Consider the following 24,610-nt stretch of genomic DNA (forward strand, 5'->3'; position numbering starts at 1 on the left):
AAACATGTTTTAGTTAAAAGAGGGACTGAATGTTCAAGAATCTTTTAACTAACAGCTACATGTTAGTCCTATTTGGAAGGTAAAATGGCCAAGCAATCCTACAAGGGCCAAAAAGGTTTGCGCAACTATTCAACTGGAACTGGTACATACTAATGTATGTGGACCAATTAGCGTTCAGACCAGAAGAGGTGATGAGTACTTCATTATATGAATGTTTACTTTGGATTTGGACAGATGAACCAAGTGCGCCATAAGTCTAAAGCTTTTGGAAATTTCCAAGAGGTTTAGTCTGAGGCAGAAAAGCATGTAGGTGTTCAAATCAAAAACACTTTGGTCTGACTAAAGTGTTGGCTACCTGTCTGGTAAGTTCAGGTCATACCTGATTTAAGAGGGGATAGTTTTCGTAACTGTCAATTCTAAGAACGCGTTAGTTGAATGAAGTTGCAGTATGCGGAAATCAAACATTTCTAGACTTGGTGAAGATCATGTTCAGTTATTCATCTTTGTCAATGTTGCTCAAGGGAGATGCCTAAGAGAAGGAAATGTACCTTCTTAACTTGATTCCGTCAAAGTTTGTTGTAAAGACACCTAAAGAATTATGGAAAGGGTGCAAGCTCAGATCAAACCATATTCAGATTTAGGGTGCTACGGCACACGTCCTACAACAGCAGTCAAATAAGATGGAATCTTGTATGGAAGAGTGCATATCTTTTGGCTACCCTAAGAGAACTAGGGATGATTTCTTATTTAGTCTTAAGGACAAGATAATCTAAATGAACACTCACATGATTTTCTTAAAGGAGAACTAGATGAGAAATCATAAGCTCTTAAGTTAGGTTATTCTTGATGAGATTTATCTCAGCTCAAGAATTTCCAGAATCTCTAGAAGCTTCATCCACTGTTCCCTTGATTGTTCAAGAGGGGATATATATATCTCTAGGTGAACAAACAAGAGAACCATGATTGAAAATTCAACATGATAATATATAAGTGAAACTAGTAGAAATATTAGTATCACATCTAAAGGAAAAATATCAAGGATAAGCGGATCCTCAAGAAATTGAAGATCCATCATTTGACCCACTCTTTGTTTTACATATAAATACACAAGGTCTAGTGTAGTACATTCGTAGTGGGAGAGAACCTTGTTAACTCTCAAGTTGTTTGTTGTTGAGTGACATTGATCCTACTAGTTACGATAATGCACTAGAAGATGTTGTTGATCAAGTGTTGCTCTAGCTATGAACAATGAGATGAAATACTTGTATTTCAACTCCGTTCGGTCCTAGTGGGTAAAACCCACAAGGTGTATGTGGACATAAAAGGCAAAAAGAGAATGGACAGGAAGGTGAAAACCTTCAAAGCTAGCTTGGAGGCAATTTTTTCCAGACGTCATGCTTGAGTCTATCCAGATTCTCTTAGTTGCTATAAGTCTCAATTATGAGATTTAATTTTGGGAGTTGGATGTCAGGATATCTGCATACAACAACCAAAAAGGGTTTATAGCAAATGGGTAGAAACACACCGTATGTAAGTTGTGAAAGTCTATTTCATAGACTTAAGCAAACATCCAGGTTTTGGAACATCAGTTTTGATCAGGTTATCAAAATTTTGTTTTTGAGAGAAACTTGATGAATGATGTGTATTTGTATGTAAAGGATCCAATGGAAGACAGTAGATTTTCTGGTACTTTATGTAGATGATATGCTCCTTATTGGAAACAATGTGGAGGTAATATCAAGCATAAAGAGTTAGCTAAGTTAGTGTTTTGGTATGGAAGTAATGAGGAAGCCAATTATATTCTTGGTATAAAACTCTTATGAGACCAGAAGAATAAGTTGTTGGCATTACTTCAGGCTACTTACATTGACAAAACTCTTGCCAAAATTCAACATGAGAATTCTAAGAGAAGAATTATAAATTCTCAGATGTGGAATTCATCTTCCTAAGGAGTAACCAAAGACTCTTGAGAAGGAAGAATGCATGAGCAGGATATCTTATGCTTTAGCAAAGGTAGTCTCGTGCATATCGTGTTGGGAATTAAACCAGACATCTGTCATGCAGTGGGAATAGTGAGATGGTACCATTCTGGATATAGAGGAACACTAAGATTATTGTTAAGCATGTACTCAAGTATATCTGGAGAACGAGAGATTATATGCTGGTATATTCTAGTGGAAGTCTTGAAAAGCTGAGTTTTCAAAAATTCAGTTATTTCAAGTGGATATTGACTCAAGAAAATCAACCTCGAGCTATGAGTTTTTCACTAAACTCAGATAACATTAGAGGTGGATCTTGCAGACCCAGTTACTAAGAGTTTGCCTGAACTTGTGTTCGAGAGGCATGTTACTTCTTTAGGTCTTAGGAGGATCCCAGACTTGCATTAAGCAAGTGGGAGTTATTGGTTTCATTGTGCTCTTGGAGTAAGACGATGAAACAATAAAATAATTTTCTAAATTTCATAAATAAGGTTTTATTTATTTATTTTGCGCACTATTTACAAACATAAAGGTAAGGATCAAATTATGAAGTATATGATCATATGGATACGTTCATAGAGGACATGATCATAGGTTCTCACAATTGATGAATGGAGTCACAGCCGTTAAATAAAGTTGGGCACTTTATTCAGGCTGCAATATTTTATGAAATGATTTTGTCCGAATCATTGTAAAATATTGGTGTGAATTAACATTCACATTGAAAGGATCAAGGAGAGATTTGATTAAGGTTGTTTTTCTGTCATAAGGTATCAAATCTCCAGTTAACTATAGTTATGTGATTGCTCTTAATCCTGAGTTTATTATAAATAGGTAATCAAATAATTTTCATTCTTTGATTTACCAACGGGTGAGGTTTGATCTATTGACGGCCAATAACTCGGTATTTTGGGAGTGAGATTATTTGATTATCGGTATTTATGATATAAACAACATGGAATTTGTAGGATATGTCCCCTTGATATGTTTCGGTACTTGGATATTAAAGACACTGGCCAGTGCATCTAATCCATTAGAGAAACTATCATAGTCAAAGGAATAAATAATTGATTGAGTTACAGAAAACTTGTCAATCAATTATAGACATTCTACAAAGGGGCGATGCATATTCATGTTATAAAGGTCATTAATCTTGGAGTTCACGTTCGGGTTTTTAGTGGAGTAGCGCCGAATTAGATAATCTTTCAAAGATTATCAGGAGCCTTGATGAGTGACAGATGGTAGATCCCCAGGCTAGCTTGAGACAAGGGATGGGTTGTATAATCAGATGATGATGGCTTATGGGCTACATTGTCTTGGATTTATGAACTCAAGTTTTTGTCCAAAAGAGCAAGTGAGAGATTGTTGGGTTTAGTATGCTCTTTTCACTTAAGCCCAATGGCTTTAGTGAGAGTGAGCCCAAAGTCCAATTCTTAACACATGAAGCTTAGGGTTAGTTTTGGATTGGGCAGGGTATATAAACACATTTTTCTCCCTTGTGCCTCCTAGGGTTACAGACATCAGAAACACACCTAAGAGGCAGACGTTCATCATCTGAACGGTTGCCCACACGACCACCTGATCCCCTTGAGGCATAGCCTGAAAGATCAACCGTAGAGCGGAATTGCGACCGTTCGTGGTGCGTTGCTGCAGATCGTGAGGGTTGAGGAGGAGAACAGAACGTGAGAAATTGTCACGCTTGCTGCTTCATCTCAGGTAATCAAAGCGGTGTTCTTCATTCCTCATCACATCGGTACGATGTGCTTCCGCGTTTCTGATGATATACCTTCACCTATTAATGCTGCATAAAAAAACAAAAACATTAAAAAATATTGTAAAATAACAAAATTATTATATTATAAAATAAATTTAAAATTTGAAAATAAATTAAATGGAAAATTATGTGAACAATTTTTGGTCGCAGACAACTCATTTAATATCACACTTCTTTCTAAATTGAAATTTCCAAATTAATAATAACTCAACTCTTTTGAATTTCGATTTTATGTTTAAATTTGAATTTTTAACTTTGTAATGGTGGAAAAACTTTTGGTGGCAGAAAACTCATTTAATGTCCCATTACTTTTCTTTTGTTGTATATTATGAGTAAAAAAGACCTATACTTTTCTTTTGTTGTATATCCCACTATTTTTTTTGTTAGCCCTATTAATGCTGCATAAAAAAAATTAAAAAATTTTGTAAAATAATAAACTTATTATTGTAAAATAAATTTAAAATTTGGAAATAAATTAAATGGAAAATTATGTGAAATTTTTTTTATGGCAGATAACTCATTTAATATCGCACTTCTTTCTACATTGGAATTTCCAAATTAATAATAACTCAACTCTTTTAAATTTCGAATTTATGTTTAAATTTAAATTTTGAATTTGAATTTTTAACTTTGTAATGGTGGGAAAACTTTTGGTGCAGACAGCTCATTTAATGTCCCACTACTTTTCTTTTGTTGTATATTATGAGTAAAAAAGTCCTCTACTTTTTTGTTGTTGTATATTCCACTACTTTTTGCATATGTAATTGTTAGCCCTATTAATTCTGCATAAAAAAACAAAAACATGAAAAAAAATATTGTAAAATAACAATATTATTATATTATTAAATAAATTCGAAATTTGGAATTAAATTAAATGGAAAATTATGTGAACATTTTTTCGTGGCAGATAACTCATTTAATATCACACTTCTTTCTACATCGGAATTTTCAAATTAATAATAACTCAACTTTTTTAAATTTCAAATTTATGTTTGTATTTAAATTTTGAATTTGAATTTTTAACTTTTTAATGGTGGGAAAATTTTTGGTAACAGACAGCTCATTTAATGTCTCATTACTTTTCTTTTGTTGTATATTATGAGTAAAAAACACCTCTATTTTTCTTTTGTTGTATATTCTACTATTTTTTGCATGAATAATTGTTAGCCCTATTAATACTGCATCAAAAAAATAAAAACATTTAAAAAATATTGTAAAATAACAAAATTAAAATAAATTCGAAATTTGAAAATAAATTAAATTGAAAATTATGTGAACAATTTTTCAACCTATATCAATTTAAAATTCAAATTTTAAAAAAGAAGTGGGATATTAATGCACCTATCTACCACTAATTAATGCTGAACTCTTTTCTTTGAGTCTTTTGATTTTTCGATAAAAAATTCAATGTTTTTCAAAATGAGGGTTAACAATTTCCATGTAAAAAATAGCGGAAATTTAATACAGTTGTCTCTCACTAAAGGATGTTAAATTCTTTTCTCGCTTATATCAACTTCAGATTTCGAATTTTAAAAAAGAAGTAGAATATTAACGCACATGTATGACACTATTTCGAATTTTCTCAAGCGAGCTTAATTTGAAAGCTTTACCTGAAGCGATACAAACCAAAAAGGAGTACAGACAAAATATGATATTGAATAATTAAATTTATTTTATAAAAATAGATTAGGCCAAATGGATGAACTTAATTTAACACCTTTATTTAAAGCGATGTAAGTCACAGGGATATATTATATAAACAAAAGTCACTAATTCTAGCCTATTTTAAAATGAGAGATAAAATTAAAGAATAATTTTTCATTTATAATTTTTACTGAAAATATATTTTTAAATTGCTTATTGGATTGATTTGTCATAGAAACATTTGGGGTATTAAATAAATAAATAAATATTTTATATAAAATATTCATGTTCAATCTGAGTTGTTATCGTAACGTATAACATGGCTTACATAAAATTTCCTTGTAAGGAAAAAATTCCCCTAAAATTTACACATCTACAATGTATAATTGTGTTAATCATTTGGGATTAGATCAAGACGAGTGCTTCGGCCCACTTTAAGGTCCATTTCCTTTTCTTTTTTTAATAACAAATCAACAACAACAAAAATTAACAAATTAACAAGTTTTCATTTTAATTCATATATTAATTAACTAAGATTCAAATTAATTTAATAAATACTTTTTTTAGCAAAACATTAAAAGAAATACCAACAAAAGTTAAGTGCGGTAACAAGTAAATCATTCTTCTTCTTCTTTTTTGGTAAACAATCACTCTTTAAATAAAAGACAAAAGTTCAAAACTTAAATAAACCATTTAATTAGAAAGATTTTCTGATTAATAAATAGCTAGAACTTAAAACAGTATTTACATGACTAGCTTTGCATTAAATACTTATAATAACATATCTACCAAAAAAAAAAAAAATACTTATAATAACACCAATGCCAAAGACCAAAAAATATCAATTTAATCGATAATCTCCTTTTAAAGTATGAATTTTGGAACCGAATTTGACTTTTATTTTTGTTGTCATTTTCCCTTGACTGACTTACTTGTATCCCATAGCCATTAGCCACCATACCAAACATAAATCTTTGGTTTGTCCATCGCTTTGTGCTTGCAGTTCAAACCTCTCCCTCTCTCTTTCTGTGTATCGTGTTTTCTAAGTTTGATTCCAAAACCCTCTTTTGCTCTTCAAGTCTTCTCTCCCCTATTGACCATTTTGATCCTCTTCTTCAACCATAACCATGCCCTCCTCTTCCACACTCCATTTCTGATCCCATACCCACATGGGTCTTTCACCTTTTGCTGCCACAACCTCGGTTTCTTCATTTGATTCTACTCCAAAGTGCAAGGGCAAGTGCAAAATTTTGTTCTTTTGCTACAACTAGAAGTGGGTTTTGGCTGGCTTCTTCAATCAAGGCCATCATAGGTTTTTCATGCTCAAACCTTTTTCTTTTCTTTTTTTAATTTTTAATTTTGTTTTTGACTATTAGTTAATGCCTTGTTATCAAATTGCTGAAGCTGTGTTTGATGTAATTTGTGAATGAGTTTAGAATAATTTTAATGCTTTGTGTTGTATCATTGTATGGTTAGTTGTATTATGATGGCTGCTTCCAAGAAACCCCGCCTTAAAGTTGTGGCTTTGCGCCGTCTGTTATCTGTGGTGTTTATTACTTTATGTGGGGTTTTGCTACTGATATTTCTCCTTGGATCAAATTCAACATCAACCATTGGGGCTCAGGATTTTGACAATGTTGATGATGGTTCTGGATATCATCATGACTTGAAGCTTACAAACTTGCATAGCCTCCCTCAACAGAATGACTTGTCACTTAAATTGGAAAAGCTAAATGGGTTGCCTCCAAGAAACTTGGATTTGTATCCAACTCTTGCCAAGGACCCTATCATTGTTGTTCTGTATGTTCACAACCGGCCTCAGTATCTGAAAGTAGTTGTTAAGAGCCTTTCCCAGGTGGTAGGGATTAATGAGACTTTACTTATTGTTAGTCATGATGGGTACTTTGAGGATATGAACAAGATCATTGATGGTATCAGATTTTGCCAAGTTAAACAGATATATGCTCCCTATTCGCCTCATCTGTTTTCTAATCGGTTTCCTGGGGTCTCGGCTACTGACTGCAAGGACAAAGATAATGCCGAAGAAAAACATTGCGAGGGGAATCCTGATCAGTATGGAAACCACCGCTCACCAAAGATTGTATCGTTGAAGCATCATTGGTGGTGGATGATGAACACTATATGGGATGGATTGAGAGAGACAGGAGAGCATTCTGGACATATTCTTTTCATTGAAGAAGATCACTTCATATTTCCCAATGCATATCGCAATCTGCAGATCCTAACTTCATTGAAGCCTAAAAAATGCCCTAATTGTTATGCTGCTAATTTAGCACCTTCTGATGTGAAGTCAAGAGGTGAAGGTTGGGCGAGTTTAATTGCGGAGAGAATGGGAAATGTTGGTTACTCTTTCAATCGAACTGTTTGGAGGAAAATTCACAATAAAGCTAGAGAATTTTGTTTCTTTGATGACTATAATTGGGATATCACAATGTGGGCAACTGTTTATCCCTCATTTGGTAGTCCTGTTTACTCATTACGAGGTCCTATGACTAGTGCCGTTCACTTTGGGAAATGTGGTTTGCATCAGGGTCAGGGGGAGAATAAGGCTTGCATTGATAATGGCATGGTGAACATTGATGTAGGAGAGCTTGACAGGGTTTCTAATATTGTATCAGATTGGGAAGTCCACATCTTTAAAAACCAGCCTGGTTATAAAGCTGGGTTTAAGGGTTGGGGAGGCTGGGGAGATAATCGAGACCGCCGTTTATGCTTGAGTTTTGCCAACATGTATCACTCCATAGGAACTACATCTCCTTGGTAAGGGCTAAGTTTCTGGCTGTTTCTTCCTCTCTTTTTCTTCTTCTCTCTCTCAATTTTTTTTTTTCTTTTTTTTTGGTTTATTATATCACAGTTTGAGTAGATTAGATTCTTCAATACAGGAATTCATATTAGTCCTTTACAAATGGTGTTAGGGTTCATAATTACTTTGATAACTACCTCGTAATCTTATGTACTGGTTGTAACACTGAATGGATATTCAACTTGGTTATTTCCCCATGAAGGGAGCTTTTGTATTATGTGAACTGATCTCTCTCTCCATGTGCTCTTTCATAAAGCTTAGGGTGTGGGAGACTGCTTTATAGGAGCCTTTGAGACCGTAAATTTTCTTTATTTATGTTTTCCCATGTATGTATCTGTCATTGCAAGAGAAGGCATTAATCTGGTTATGCTACTGGAGAGTATATTTGTTCTGTGATTTGCTGCAAAGATCTCTACTTTTATTTTAACCAAAATATTGGGTCATCACTATTTAAATTTGAATGCAAGAAATAACATATGGATTAAATCATTAATGAAGTTGATGCATAGCTTGTTAATCACTTGTCAACAGTTAAATAAGGCATACGCAGTTCCACTTAAAGGCCTGAAGCTTCAAATTTTGCAGTGAACCCCAAACACTGAAATAGTTCAACATGTATACTAAATTAGATAAACAGAGACGGGTATGCACAAAAATAGCACAATAAATAACAGTACTAAATTTTTTTCCCTGTTTTGGGAAGATAGAGCATTCTTTGTTAGAGAGATCCAGAGCATTCTTTTGGTGTTACATTAAATGATTTCCATAAACCTCGTTACAGAGATTAAAATATAAGCAGTTGAACCAGCTTTTTTTTAAACTTGTTATCTCTTGTCCTATAGGACTATCTCACTTCAAGTTGTCCTATGCATACAAGACATTCATTGCCATTATGGCGAATATACTTTATAGCGAAAATGCATCAAATATGAACTTTGAAATCTTGAAGAGCTAATGCTTAGTAACAGTAAGGACAACCAGCTCTCCTTTTTTGAGTCATCCTTGTTAGAAGTTTTTCTCTAGTTCCCTACCCTCCTTACTAGGGTCCTTTTAGGTCTTCCTCTGTAAGCATACCAAAAAAACTATAGGGTGACCCTTCCAGAGACAACTTAAAGTCAAACCTTGTGTTTCATCTTTCCTAATTTTACGTGTCATGAATTCATGCACCATCCCTCCTGCATACTTGCTTCATCTTTTTATTGCTTTTCATGAGAGACTGAAAATTTATTTAGACAGAGGGATCATATTGAATATAGTGTTTGGAGAAGCAATATGGGTACGCTTAGAAAAAGTCCCCAAGGTAGCTGAAACATTATGATTTGGGGCATCACTTCAGTAAAGGATAAGGATATATCGTAGGAATATCCTATAATTCGATATGTTAGTGGTTTTTTGTGGTCATATTTTTTCCCACTAAGCAGCTTCTTCTAAATATTAAAGCAAGACTCTGGTTATGTGTTGAGATATATAGTCTCATATTGGTTGTATGTGCAACTAATGTGGAGTTCATAAGGTCTTGGGCACTCCCACCCTTTGAGCTAGCTTTTGGGGTGGTGACCTCAAGGTTCTTTACATTATGAATAAATGGGAAAGCTACAACTGTCAACATCTTGGCAAGTATAAATTAAACTAGAGTATAACAGTAGTACACTATTGGTATGACAATGAAAATTTTATAAGTAGAGCATTACTAGCTTTCACCAAGGTCAAGCAAAACAAACTTGAAATCTCCCCTAGGGCATAAAATAGACAAACAAATGGCATACAAGACTATCATGTGGTGAACCTTGCTTACTGTTGCAAATGTTACATTTATCCTGTGCATGGATTCATCAATGTATTGAAAGTAAACATACCTCCAACTCTTCTTCATCAATAAGCTTCCAACCACTCCCCAAAACCCGTAGCAAAGCCAAGTGCTATGACAAAGTAAAACCACAATTTCTCTAACTTATCTTCATCTTCATCTTCATTGCCATGTTGGGAATCATCATCAGGACACTCATTTGGCAGTGGAGATCTACAGAGAAATGGGTTGCCACTATAAATATATGGATCATCAAGGGTTGCCAATTGCTCCTAAAAGGTTGTTGTAGGACAAATTTAAGTGGCTTAACCATGATAAATTGTGCCTGAAAGTTGGTCATGAGAGATGCCAAAAGATTCAAGTGACTCTATGATCCCTATCCTTTTAGGGCTAGTTTGGTATGCGGGATTCTTGGGGATTCTCGGAAAACTGAATTTTTCTAAATTTTTAATTTTAAGATATTATCGTAAACTGAATGTAAAAATCATCTTTTTGAAAATTGAAATTTCCGGATAAAAAAAAAATTCTCCTCTACCAAACGTCCTCTAGGGATTTCTCCTGACAGATGATTGTATGATAGTTTTAAACCTTGCAATGAAGTAAGCAAAGTTATCCCTTCAGGAATAGGGTCTACTCAAATTGTATGTTGTCTACCAGTTTTAGATTTCTGGTATAATCAAGTTCTGTTCCTTTTATGGCCTCTCTGACATCTTGTTCATACCATTCAAAATAGGGAAATACAAGTCTCATGTTGCATGAGACTTGCTATCTCATGCCATAGACTCAAAATATGTGGGACCTACTCTTTAAAAAAAAAGTAAAAAAATAAATAAAAGCTAGCACGACTTTTGATGTATGAGTAGGAGGAGTATGTTATCTCATGTAACATGAGAAAAACATACCCCTTCAAAATACCTAGGATATTTAAGAGGTTGGGTAACAGAAGATTTATTTCCTAAAATCATTCATGTGAGGTTTTCCAATGTAGTGAGGGATTGAGCCCATCAAATTGTTGTTTAAAAGGTCCAATATTTGCAGTGCAGAAAGTTGGCATAGTTGTGAAGGAATTGTTCCATTTAACTTTTTTTTGTCGTAGCCTAAGAATCTGCATGAAGACAACATGTTCCCGGTCCATGAAGGTACAATCCTTGACATTTGGTTCTCTCCAAGATCTAAAGTTAACACATGCTTTAAATGTCTCAAATACGATGGAAACTCCCCTTCAAGACTGTTATTGTTCCAAAAGAGCTTGGAATATAACACCTCATAATTTGTTTGTTGTGCTCATGGATGACATATTTTTCTCATTGAGTCCTTGAGTAGCACTCCAATAAAATGTGCAAGGACATTGTGCACAATGAATTTGGAATTGAAGCAAGTTAGTAACATTGAGCAATATTAACAAGTACGGGTTCAAGTTGTAAGAAGTTTGTTCCCTTTAACAAAAGATTTCTAGTTTGAGCAACGTGAATGATGAAAATAATTTTGGAAGAGTCCCTTCCTATATTAGATATAACGTTGAGAATTGAATTAGTCAAATAATTGATAAACTGGTACATGTATATTAAAAAAAAAAATAGCATTGGAAAATCTATCAATAATGTTTTATTCGTATACATTATGAACAAAATAATATATACTTTTTGAAATATATGAAAACAAAATTCATTTAACTATATTTTTATATTGTTTAATTTTTATAAGATTTTATACAAATAATCAATAAAATATATGATTATATACAAGAATTAAATCGATAAATTTACATTTTATGTAAAGTTATCAAATAATATAAAACCATTTTAAATTACTTGATTTGAAAAATAAAAATAAAAATTACAGAATAGTAAAAAAAGGGGCATAAAGAAGAAAAATTCATTGAGATATTGAGAGCATGTATTCAATCCTCGAGTATCATTTTAGGGAGGGATTTAAAATCTTAATACTGGAACTGCCCTGAACAAGATTATTTCCCGTGTAAGATACCCGTGATTTATCTAAAAAAAAAGAGGGGCCATGAAGAAGAAAAATTCATAAATACCACAAGATGCATTACTAATAAGAAAATGATTTACCATAATAACTAGGGTAATTAAAGTTTGTATATTTGGTAAACAAAAGTTGAAGAATATACAAGCTTTGGTGAAAAGTTAGGTTGCATTTTATTACAATTATTATTATTTTTAAGTTGTGGTACTTTTGATTGGCAAAAAAATTGATATATTGTTTTTTAAATAAAAAATTACGAATTTATGATAGTTTTGAAAATAATTATACATTTATTGCACGATATCACTCCCAATTTGGGCCCGTGTTTTAAAATCTCACCCCGCCCCCGGGTTGACCCGGGTCAACCCTGACCCCTCCCCTTTGAGGGTTGGGGTCACAAGTTGAACCCTATATGCACATCGACCCCTCCGACCCTCAAAACTCGGCCGGGTTTCAGTGACTCCCAGGTCAGAGGAGTCAAAGGGGGTCACTGCATGTTTTTTTTTAAAACAAATTTTCATGAAACAACGTCGTTTTATTAAAAAAATAAAAACAAAAATAAAAATAAAAATACTTGCAAACCTAAATCTAATCATTATCTTCTCTTCCAGCGACCTAGATGTCTTCAATCTTCACCTCGCTGCTGTGAATCTTCTATAAAAGGAAAGAATTTTACCCATTCAAATGAAATTCCTACAGTCGTTGATGGAAAATAAAAACTCATTCTTACTTTCTTTAAATTTTCCTTTGTCAGTGACCTTCTCAAAAGAAGCAGAACCGGGTCAGCATAGTGACCTCGTTAGAATATGAGTTTTGTACTTTGTTATCTTGATACTTTAATTAGGTTGTATAATATTGACTTTTGGTTGTAATTGGTGAATTATGTTAAGTATATTTCAAATCTTTGTTGATTGATGGTTTGTTTTTTAATATTTTCATATAGGATATATATATTTATAATTTTTTAATTTATAAAATCGGGTCAGCGTAGTGACCCCCTGACCCCCCGGTTGAACTCGTGACTCCGTGACCCCTGACCTCGGCTGGGTTGATGGTCGGGCTGGATTTTTAAACACTGATTTGGGCGTCACCAATCACGCCTAAATTGGGCGTCACTCAAAAGGCAATCACGTCTAATTTAGGCATCACTTATCAGGTGTTGACACGTGTCACATATTTTTTCCAAAAAAAAATTAACAATTTAATCGTAAAACTTCTGAAGACCATAACTTTTGACTCGGGTATAATTCTTTTTTCGATTCCACATAACTTTTCGAGATCTACGCAATGATATCTCATTTGACATATTTTATTTCTCCCAAACATAATTTAAATTTGTAAGAATGATATTTTAAGAATGGTTAAACCCAGAAGCCTATGAGTTCTGGGTTTGTGATTTAATATAAAAAAATAAATAAAGATTCGATTTATGATTTAAATTTAAAAAAATTATTTTTATTATAAATAAAATTTTGGTTTGTGATTTAAATTAAAAATAAAAATTATTATTAATAAGGAAAATAAAATAAAGATTTGATTTGTGATTTAAACTCAAAAATCAATTTGAAAAATCTGTATTAATAAAAGAAATAATTAAATAAATATTCTAAATCTCTAAGGAAGAAGAATTTTTTTTTTGAAATTAATGATTAATGCTATAAGTTTCTGGTTTATTATTCGTGGTCTGAAATTAATGATGGCTTATGAATGTTTTTCAAATTTTTCCTTTATTAATACAGAATTTTCAAATTGATTTTTGAGTTTAAATCACAACTCAAATCTTTATTTTGTTTTTCTTATTAATAATAATTTTTATTTTTTATTTAATTTAAATCACAAACCAAATCTTTATCTATTTTTTTTATATTTAATCACAAACCTAGAACTCAGAGGCTTCTGGGTTTAATCGCTCTTATAATATCATTTTTGCAAATTTAAATTGTGTTTGTGAGAAATAAAATATGTCAAATGAGATGTCATTACGTAGATCTCAAAAAGTTATGTGGAATCAAAAAAAGAATTACCTGATTTGGATACCCGAGTCAAAAGTTATGGCCTTCCAAAATTTTACGATTAAATTGTTACTTTTTTTTTGAAAAAAAAAATGTAACACGTGTCAACACCTCGTGAGTGAGGCCTAAATTAGGCGTGATTAGTGATGTCCAAATTGGACGTGATATTGTTCAATAAATGTGTAATTATTTCTAAAACTGTAATAAATGCGTAATTAATTTATTAAAAAATATTAAATTAATTTTTTTGCCACTCTTGATTACATTTTTTTTTGGAAAAAGTTCATCAATGCTCCTTTGATTTGCTTCAGAATCACCTATGTCTCTGTAATTTTTTTTTCTGTCACGTATGCCCTTGTGCTTTGTAAAAAATAAAAAACCATAGGGCATATGTGATAAAAAAATACCCTTTTGCAAACCACAGGGCCATATGTGATAGAAAAAAAATCATAGGAGCATAGGTGATTCTGAAGCAAACCACATCAACTTTTACCGATTTTTTAAAAAAGAAAAGAAAAAGCTTAATTCTTCCCTACAAACCGGTTCACAGCACAGCACATCAGAAGCAAAACGGCGCGTATTCTATTCTGCATCCTTCTCCTCCACCACAACAACCTTGCTCGCTACACTCCTCTTTCTCTCATGTGGAGCGCGAGCAACAAATCGAGATCAATGCCAACGGCACCTCATCCTCACCACCACCAGACTCGGTGCACTCGCACACACCAGATCGGATCCTTACTCATCTTCGTAGCCACCTTCTTCGTCACCAGGCTCTTCGACCGCTCCTTCGCCCCGTGCACCCTCACCGCCGATACGGTGCGCGCGTCGCACCATAACAACTTCATTGCACTCGAATCCCAACTCTCCCTCAAGATCTACGTTTACGAACCCCAAGAAATCAACGGCTTGAACGAACTCATGCACGGAAGGGACGGTAAGATCACAGAAGAAGCTTGCTTGAAAGGCCAGTGGGGCACTCAGGTAATTTCACACTTTATAGTCCTTCACCGCAATTAATTAATTAAATAATTAATTAATTTTAGTATAATCTAAATAATAATTAATTTTGTGGTTGTAGGTGAAAATACACAAGCTACTCTTAAATTCAAGATATCGAACGCGAAAGAAAGAAGAAGCGGATCTGTTCTTTGTTCCATCGTATATTAAATGCGCGCGAATGATGGGTGGTCTTAACGACAAAGAAATTAACCAGACCTATGTTAAAGTAACATTCTTCATTTTTTTTTCTCAATTGGAAATTTGCATTAGCTTTGTTTTTTAATCTTTTTTTTTTTAAATCTGAGCTCAGGTCATTAGCCAAATGCCATATTTTCGCTTATCTGGAGGCCGCAACCACATTTTTGTTTTCCCCAGGTAAAAATGAAAAGAAAAAAAAAAAAAAAACACTGGTGGTAGTAGTTATTTCTTGCATTATGAAAAAGCACGTGGAAATCATGTTTTAAAGTTATTACGTAATGTGTGTGTATGTATTATGCATAATTGAGGTAGAATAGAATAGTATGACATAAGTGTTTGTGTTATAAAATAACTTACGGCAGTATAGTTAGTGAAATTATATGTTTGGTTTTAGATATTGGTAGGATTTCCTATTAAGCTAATATATACTTTGTCAATTCCCTCTATATTTTTTGTTTTTCAGTGGAGCAGGAGCTCATTTGTTCAAATCTTGGGCGACGTATATAAATCGCTCCATTATTCTTACCCCGGAGGTGATTACTTCTCTTCACAGTTTATTAGTTTTGTCTGCTTATCAGAGTCTTACTTAAATGATGTTTGTGAACCCAAACTGCTTGTTTGGTATGACAAATCGTGTCTTTAACAATTTGGGAGATGGAATTATTTACAAATGTAGAACAAAGTGGGGAACAAAGTGATACGATTTGTATTAAGAGGGTAAGGATATTCCTCTTGAAAGAGTATAACTTAGTCATTAGAAAGTTAGTTAGGCGAGGGTTTTGTTTGTATAAAAGGTGTTGTCCTCTATATTAGACAGACGGAATATTTTTTTGACGATTGGCTGAGAGTGCTCGGTGAGTGCCTCTTGGCAAGAGAAGTGTCTCTTGAATGTTCCTTCATCTTTGTTCATCAATAAACAAATATTTTCCTTCCATTTTCAATTTTTCTTTCATTCTTCTTTTTAATTCTGCAAGTCTCAATTTCTAAAGAATTGAGAACCGTAACGCAAAGTAGGAAATGTAATGTATGTGAAACAATGCAGATGTGACAATGAGGGAATGCTTGAACAAACAAATGTGGCAGTTGATATATGCAGACAGCAAATGAACTGTTCATATCAAATTATTTGTTCCCTACTTTATGTTTTCTTTTTTGAGTGTAAATATATATAAAAAAAAAGGGTTTGAACTTATTAAAAGCATTACATGAGTATATTTTTAACCTCCGTTTTCTTATTGGTGGTTTTGATTTAGTTTTTTCTGTTTATTTAATTAACTGAGACAAATTTAACTTTCGCAGTCCTGATTATGGACTTAAAAGGCCTGGAGAATTTGGTTCTAGAATATTGCATTGTCATTTTGCTAGCCATGGTAAATCAGTAAAAAAGAAGCTTTGGAATGATTAAGAAGTTGAGCTGGAATTCCACACCCTTTTGTGGGCACAGATAGTACTAGATCGTTTATATCAATGAGCCAATGGCTGATTTGGGTTGTCCAGGTGTCCTGATGCAGCCTCATCAACCATTGCCTAAAAACATTATCCTTTCATATTCTCCTCTTATATTTTTGTACCTGCGGAGGCATTGCTTAAAAACATGATTCTCTTAAGGGAGTGTTTGGTTCACAGAATGAAAAATCATTCCTGGAATCAACATTGCCAGGGAAGTATGGGAATGTTGATATCAGATTCCTAGAAATGTTGTTATAACTGTTTGCTAAACCTCCATATTTCCATATCTTTGACTCCTGAGGTTCATAATAAAATAATGACTGGATGCATGAAGTCAATACGAGAGGTCTAAAAGTTTGTTCTTTGCCATTTCAACATAGGGAGATCGGACTGATAAAAGAGATACGAGTGCCTTTAATACATGGAAAGATATAATCATTCCAGGTAACGTTGATGACGGTATGACTAAAGCTGGGGCTACTTTGGTCCAGCCTTTACCTTTGTCAAAGCGGAAGTACTTAGCAAATTATTTAGGACGTGCACAAGGAAAAGCTGGCCGAGTTAAGCTAATAGAGCTTTCAAAACAGTTTCCAGATAAGGTATGTCATCTTCTGTGACGAGTTGGTTCTTTGAGTGAAGTTTTCTCATCAGCAGAATGCTATCTTTCAGGGTTGTCTTTTAATTTGTGTTCTTTTAAATTACAAAATTTACCTATCTTTGGTCAACGTGATGCTCAAAGCAAACCTTGTGATGGCTGATAGATACCAATCACCATTTATATGAATCTAATTTAATTGTCAATTGTTAAGTTTTGAAAAAGCTTTATTTCCATTAGATCTTGCAAAGTCATTGAGTTTCCTCAGAGTACATGTTGGTTTCTTTGCTGTGGTATTTCTAAGCAATTTCCCCCACCAAATTTTATTTTAATGGTGGGAGAATTACTTGTTGGTATCATTTATGTGCCATTCAGAATTTTGTATATTTTTCTCTCATGTCCGTTTGTAGTGATGAGTATTTTACTATATACGAAAAAATTTATGCAGCATGTATTGATGGTATAAACAGTTGGAATGTCCAGATTTGAAATTTAGTGGACCAGACAAGTTGGGAAGGAAAGATTACTTTGAACACTTGCGCAATTCCAAGTTTTGCCTCGCTCCACGTGGGGAGTCATCTTGGACCCTTCGCTTCTACGAGTCTTTTTTTGTGGTATGTTTCTTCCCCTTCTCTTAAATATGTGTATCTTTAGACCTATAGATAACCATATTCCATTTAACAGGAATGTGTTCCAGTTATAATATCCGATCAAACAGAATTGCCATTCCAGAATGTCATTGATTACAGCCAGATATCGATAAAATGGCCATCCAGTAGAATAGGTCCTGAACTTTTGCAGTACCTGGAATCTATACCAGGTCAAAATACTCTTCTATTTACCTCCCAGTTACACACACCATCCCCCTCTTGTATCTCTTTGATTTGAATCTTTATTTTCTGTTCTGTGCAGATAAAGAAATAGAAGCAATAATAGCTCGCGGTAGACTAGTTAGGTGCTTATGGGTCTATGCTTCAGATTCAGAACCTTGTTCAGCAATGCGTGGAATTTTGTGGGAACTCCAGAGGAAAGTGAGGCAATTTCACCACTCGGCTGAAACATTTTGGTTGCATAATGGATCTATTGTAAATAGGAACTTAGTTGAATTTTCCAAATGGGAACTCCCTATGCCTTTGCCTTGATAAGATGGGAGGTAGGTTTCTTGTATAAATCATTTATTGGTATAGCTATTTTTCCAATCATAATTTGTTACAAGCTTATATGAGTTATTGTTGATTGTCATCTAATATTATTACACAAAACAAAGGTGGGTCATATCACGGCATGTGAGAGTAATTATTTTTCCTTCCAAATTGGTTGTTTCTTTCATAAAGCTATTACATATTTAATTTACATCTTTGTATGACTAGACCATAAGTAATTTTTTTAATTATATAAATGTGTTTAATGGTATCTACATATATTTTATTTTATTTTTTTGGTAAATAATGATATCTACATTTACTGTGTACGTTAACAAGACTCATTTGTTTTAATTTTAAAACTTGAATTTTGAATCAGTTTATTTTATCCTTATATTCTTCAAATACTTTTTATTGATAATTTCCTAAAAAAAAAAAAAAAGAGAGTAATTTTTAATTTACTAAAATAATAAATTTGTCATATGTTATTTTATTTTGTAGTTCTCTGTAATTCAAAAGTGCTGATCTCGGTTGGTTTTAAATTTTATGTACGCGGTCGCGGAACGACGGTCCTCCGAGGACAATAACCGTCTAATTTTGAATTTTTACCTATTATAGTTTGTCAAAGTTATAATTATATTTTATTGATTATTTATATCAAATCTTATGAGAATTAAATAATATAAAAATGAGAAAGGATATTGTAAGTTGTAACAACCAATTACCGTTACTACCAATCAATTTCATCGTTAGATCGATTATGTTGCTTCAACGGTTATATTTATTTTCATCTTTGTATGGTTATGATTCTTCATATTTAATACTTTATATTTATTTTCACCTTTGTATGGTTATGATTTTTCATATTTAATGCCTTCACATTAAATATGGAGGATCATAACTATACAAAGATGAAAATGTGGATCAACATAATCGATCTAATGGTAAAATTAATTGGTAGTAACACACTAATTGGTAGTTATGATATCCTACTTCTATAAAAATATAGTTAAATAAATTTTTATTTTCATATATTTCAAAATGCAATATTTTGATCTTAATGTATATCAACGAAATATCAAATAATTTTATATTAATGTAATATTTTATAAATATAATTTATATGATAGAAGATTTTAATCCTAGTATAGTTTATGAGATAAAAACAACGAGTACAAAATTATTCAACACGGAGTGGTGGCATAACCTGGGAACTCAGGTTTCCTGAACTTGTGTCAGCGTCAAAATTCCCCTCTACGTCCGTATCTGAGGTGTCACCCAGCGAAATAACACTCTCGGGTTCACCGTCGTCTTCACTGTCCATATCCTCCTTATGCTCATCCTCATCCTCGTCTATTTCCCTCAGTGTTATCTGACTTAAGACAGGTGCAGGTGCAGATAAACCAACCACTCTGTCTTCTTGTCTTTGACTTCTTTCATGCATAGGTGCAGATGAAGATTGACCACAGTCTATTTCAACATATATGTCAATAAAGTTGTGAAATTTTTGGTCCACAATTGCATCTATGACACATTCCACATCTTCATCGTCACATATATCATTACCAATGTAGAATATAGCATCCTTATCAACTGTAGACTCTACCCTGTCGATCATCCGTTGAACGCACTGGCTGCCTTGTAGCCCCAATTTTTGGTGAATACTCCCTTTCAGCTCATTGTACGTAGTGCCCCGTTTGATTTTCAACATTTTCGTTTTTCCTTCAAATTGAACACCGCTGGGGCCTTCATAATGCTTTCCATCATAGTAGATCATTGTAACATACATGTTTGGGTTTGAGCTCATCTTTCACACGAATTTGGGGGTAGGAATCGGATTTTAGGGTTTTGGGTTCGGATTTGGGGGAAACAAATGAGAAAATAAGGGGAATGACAATGATTTCACAATTACTATGATTTAGAGATGGTGGGATGAAATGGAATCGTGATTGGAAGGATCACAGCTGAAAAATAAGAGATAGAGGGGGTACAAAACGAAAATATTGCAAATGAGACCGAGAGAGGGCTGGATATAGGGTTTTCTGCGACTTTTAATCGACTAAATAATGTCCTTAGTCGATTAAAAGTGTTCGAAATGTAGTCGATCAAGGTGAATATGTAGTCGATTAAACTTCGTGATTCATGTTTTCTGAATTTTGACCATTTAGTCGATTAAAAGTGCAAGTTGATCGACTAAATGGGGGCAGGATGGTGGATAATTCTGGGGGAGGGGCAAATTGGTTATTAATTAATTAATGAGGGGCAAAAGGGTCAAAAAGCCTGTCATTCTTAGCGTTTACTTTTAATTTTTAATTTAAATTATTTGATATTTTATATGCAATTTTAATTTTTTTTCCAATTTTAATGTATATTTTTAATTCTCTCTCTCTCTATATATATAGAGTAAATATCCTTTTTCGTCCCTGGAAATTTTCACGAGGCACAATTTAGTCCCTAGGTAAAAAAAAGTCACATTTAAGTGTCTAATTTTTGAAAAAAAGGACACATTTGTCCTTATGTTACATGGAACGTGACGACCCACTTGACGGAGGCCAGCTGGAACGTTAAGTGGCTGAGTCACTAACGTCACAGTCACGTGGAGAGAAAGGAACGATGTCGTATTTGATTCAAAGGCTATTTCAGGTGAGTAGGAAGGGACGACATCGTTTGATGAAGAGAGTCTTGTTGATTCTTTGTTGTTGACTCAGTGAACACAGTCAGACAACAAGTAGTGATTACCATACCTGCCATTTCCTCTGCTCATGAGCTTCTTTTTCGGTGAAGGTTGGTAACCTACGGTGCTTTGTTGGTGTACGTGTCTTCTCTAGTTGCAAGCATTTAGTGTGAAGATCCTTAAAACAACGGTTGTGAGTGTGGTGACTTTCGTGCAAGGTACGTGAGAGAAACCCTTTCTTTATTATCTGTTGTCCCCCTTTCCTTTTTGGTCATTGTCTTTTTGCTTAATGTGGTCCCCCATGTGCGGTTTAAGGCAAGAGATGGTTAGGGTTTTTTTTATGTGGTCCCCTTTGGTAGAATATTTTAGGAACTTGTTGCATGTGGTCCCCCTGTTGTTATTTTAAGTTGCTATGTGCAGTGATTACAAAAAAACTCCCAATTTTTTAGCAATGCAGGCATTGAAAATAACTGTGACTGTTACAGTATTATAGTAATATTGATAATAATTGATTGGTTGTATGATACTGTAAAATAATATTAAGGTAGTGTAAAAAATTATTATGTTCTGTTTTATATGCAGATGGATGAGTATATAATCATAAGATATCATCATGGGGGTGTGTTGGTTAGGAATGATGAAGGGAAGCTGAATTATGTGAATGGGAGAGTGGATGATTTACCAGAAATGGATGCAGACTATGTAAACCTTCGTGACCTTGAAGATCTATTCAAGGGGTATGGTTACCACAAATGTAGGCAGATGTGGTGGTTGAAGCCTGGTGAGAGTGATTTAGAGGTTGGATTGCATCTTCTTGAAAAGGATTCTGATGTTTTGCAAATGGTCAAGGCTGCCTTAAGTAATGGGAACAAAATAGACATATATTTTGATGGTTGCATTGCAGTTCCTGAGATTTTGGCTGGGCCTGCAGATCCAACTCCTCCTGAAAGTGCTGATGAGGAGGGGGTCTTAGGTGATTCAGTTGACAGTTTGTCTGACTTTCATATGACTCATGCTGATGAATATGAAGAGAGGGAGGGCAATGGACTGTCAAGTGATTCATATGACAGTGTAGAAGATGAGCCTTATAAGCCTCTGCCACCGGGTGTTGAAAACGAAACAGATGATGAACTGGATTCAGAGGATGAGCAGAATATGTCCTTTGAAGATCAGGGCTATGGTTACAATTTTGAAGAATTGAAGATTCCTCCTTCAAGTGGGGATGAGGAGGTTGAGAGGGAACTGTTTCCCAAGTTTAATGAGGAGCAGGCCTTTGGTCAAGTACAGCTTGAGCTTGGAATGGAGTTTGGCAGATTGGAGCATTTTAAACAGGGTGTCAAAGACTACAATATAAGTCTTGGGAGGCAATTTGTATGGGTTAAGAATGACAAGGTAAGATCAAGGGCCAAGTGTTCAAATGCTGACTGTGAGTGGATGATATATTGTTCTTGGAGTAACAGATTCAATTGTTTCCAAGTCAAGACATTCAATGACAACCACACCTGCTGCAGAATTTTCAAAAATAAAAGGGCCACCAGGGATTGGGTTGCTGCAAAGTTGGAGAAAAGGCTGGTCACACAGCCCAATATGACAAGAGTCGAGGCTTATGAGCATTTAAAGGAAGAGTACAAGGTCCATGTTCATCTGAAGAAATTAGGGAAGGCACTACACAAAGCCAAGAGAAGAATAGAAGGAAATGAAAAGGAACAATATGGCAAGCGAAGGGACTACCTGGCTGAGCTTCTGAGGAGCAACCCTGGCTCCACTTGCCAGATGCAAGTAATTCCACAACCAGTCCCTAACAGCCCACCAATTTTTTCTAAACTGTATATATGCCTTGATGCCTGTAAGAAAGGATTCAAAGCTGGGTGTAGGCCATTGATTGGCCTGGATGGATGTTTCTTAAAGGTTATTATGGGGGACAACTCTTGAATGCAGTGGGAGAGGATGCAAACAAGAGTTTTTATGTCATTGCTTTTGCAGTTGTTGATAGTGAGACAAAAGAAAATTGGAAGTGGTTTCTGACCTTGTTATAAGAGGACATTGGCAGCCATGTAGTTCATGGATGGAACTTCATTTCGGATCAGCAAAAGGTTTGTCTATTTCAAATTTATTTTCTTTTAATTTCATTTTGTATTGAATTTTCATTGCTGGCCAAGTGTAATTACTTTTGTTGTTGCTGAATATATGAATGCAGGGATTGATACCAGCATTACAGGAGGTCATGCCAGGTGCCCATCACAGGTTTTGTGTGCAGCACGTGTGGAAGAATTTCATTAAGCAATGGAAGGACAAAGCCATTAGGGGAATAGTATGGGAGGCTGCACGATGCACAATTGTGCCCCAATTCCAAAGAACAATGCAGAAATTGAAAGAGTTGAATGAAGATGCTTGGGCATACCTCAACAAGATTGACCCCTCATGCTGGGTGAAGGCCTATTTTAGTCACTGGCCCAAGTGTGACAACATAACCAACAACATGGCTGAGGTGTGGAATGCAAAAATTGTTGGATACAGGTCCAAGCCCATTGTCAACCTATGTGAAGAACTTAGATGCTATATAATGAGGAGGATGGCTGCCCATAAAATAATTCTTGGTACAGTTAGGGGTAAAATTGCCCCAGCACAACAGAAGAAGCTGGATCAATTGAAGGTGTTAAGCAACTCCTGGACACCAACTTGGACAGGGAACTTGGAGCAAGATTTATACGAAATGACTGGGAAAGGTGAAAGGGTTGGAGTCAATCTAACCTACAAGACTTGTGCATGTAATATGTGGCAGCTCACTGGATTGCCATGTGAGCATGCAATTGCTGCAATATGTCACAAGAATGAACCAGCAGAGCTTTATGTCCATCAATGGCTGACAGTGGATGCTTTGCATGCCACTTATGCACATACCTTGAACCCTGTCAATTCTGACCAGTATTGGCTTGCAACATCTGAGCCTAAACCCATTCCTCCACCACTGAAAAGGCCAATTGGCTGTCCCAAAAATCATAGGAAGAAGGATCAAACTGAGGAGCATGAGAGCCAAACCAAAAAATTAAAGAGGACACGTGCTGCAAAGTGTGCTAAATGTGGGCAGTCTGGTCACTATGCCAAGACCTGTAAGGGACCAGCTGCAAGCAAGAGAGGGAGGAGAGCAGCAGCACCTTCACATGCAGTTAATGTTAACATAACAGCAACACATGAAGAGGATATCCCTCTGAGTCAAGGAGAACCTTCAAGGCAGTCCAGGCACCTGAGGAAGCCATTAGGGTCAACAGCCCACCAGCTACTGCCCCACCACCAGCAGAACAATTTTCAACTGAAACCCTCAATGCAACAAGCAGTGGCACAAGAAGCAGGCTTATGGCATTCATGGCCACACCTGGGTTTAGGCCACCAAGACAAGCTTGAATGAACATGATCAGTTTTTTGTATAGGGGTTCAGTTTTTGTTATATAGGCAACAATGGTCCTTAGTACCCAATATTTTGAATTATATGAATGGTCAGCTGTACCCCCATTATTTTTTTG

The 24,610-nt window shown here is 34.7% G+C and overlaps 2 protein-coding genes across 3 annotated transcripts; both read left to right on the forward strand.

Annotated features, from left to right (window-relative positions):
* Positions 1-6,386: 6,386 nt before the first annotated feature.
* LOC133303073 (alpha-1,6-mannosyl-glycoprotein 2-beta-N-acetylglucosaminyltransferase) lies at positions 6,387-8,542 on the forward strand. The gene is made up of 2 exons (XM_061502930.1): positions 6,387-6,709; positions 6,874-8,542. The coding sequence occupies exon 2, from the start codon at positions 6,881-6,883 to the stop codon at positions 8,180-8,182; it is 1,302 nt and encodes a 433-aa protein (XP_061358914.1). The 5' UTR covers positions 6,387-6,709; positions 6,874-6,880; the 3' UTR covers positions 8,183-8,542.
* Positions 8,543-10,722: 2,180 nt separating this feature from the next.
* LOC133303074 (probable beta-1,4-xylosyltransferase IRX10) lies at positions 10,723-18,539 on the forward strand. 2 transcript variants are annotated; one of them, XM_061502932.1, is made up of 10 exons: positions 10,723-10,741; positions 14,585-14,613; positions 14,726-15,013; positions 15,111-15,257; positions 15,342-15,406; positions 15,693-15,762; positions 17,059-17,277; positions 17,744-17,887; positions 17,958-18,093; positions 18,186-18,539. In XM_061502932.1, exons 1-10 carry the CDS (start codon positions 10,723-10,725, stop codon positions 18,413-18,415), a joined length of 1,347 nt encoding a protein of 448 aa, XP_061358916.1. In that variant the 3' UTR covers positions 18,416-18,539. The 2 variants fall into 2 exon arrangements, with proteins under 2 accessions (XP_061358916.1, XP_061358915.1); XM_061502931.1 differs by lacking the exon at positions 10,723-10,741 and having other exon boundaries at positions 14,583-15,013.
* The last annotated feature ends 6,071 nt before the right edge of the window (positions 18,540-24,610 follow it).

This window comes from Gastrolobium bilobum, unplaced genomic scaffold, assembly GCF_033153095.1.
Source record: "Gastrolobium bilobum isolate Gb01-03AN ecotype WA unplaced genomic scaffold, APGP_CSIRO_Gbil_v1 utg5596, whole genome shotgun sequence".
Classification (NCBI taxonomy): Eukaryota; Viridiplantae; Streptophyta; class Magnoliopsida; order Fabales; family Fabaceae; genus Gastrolobium; species Gastrolobium bilobum.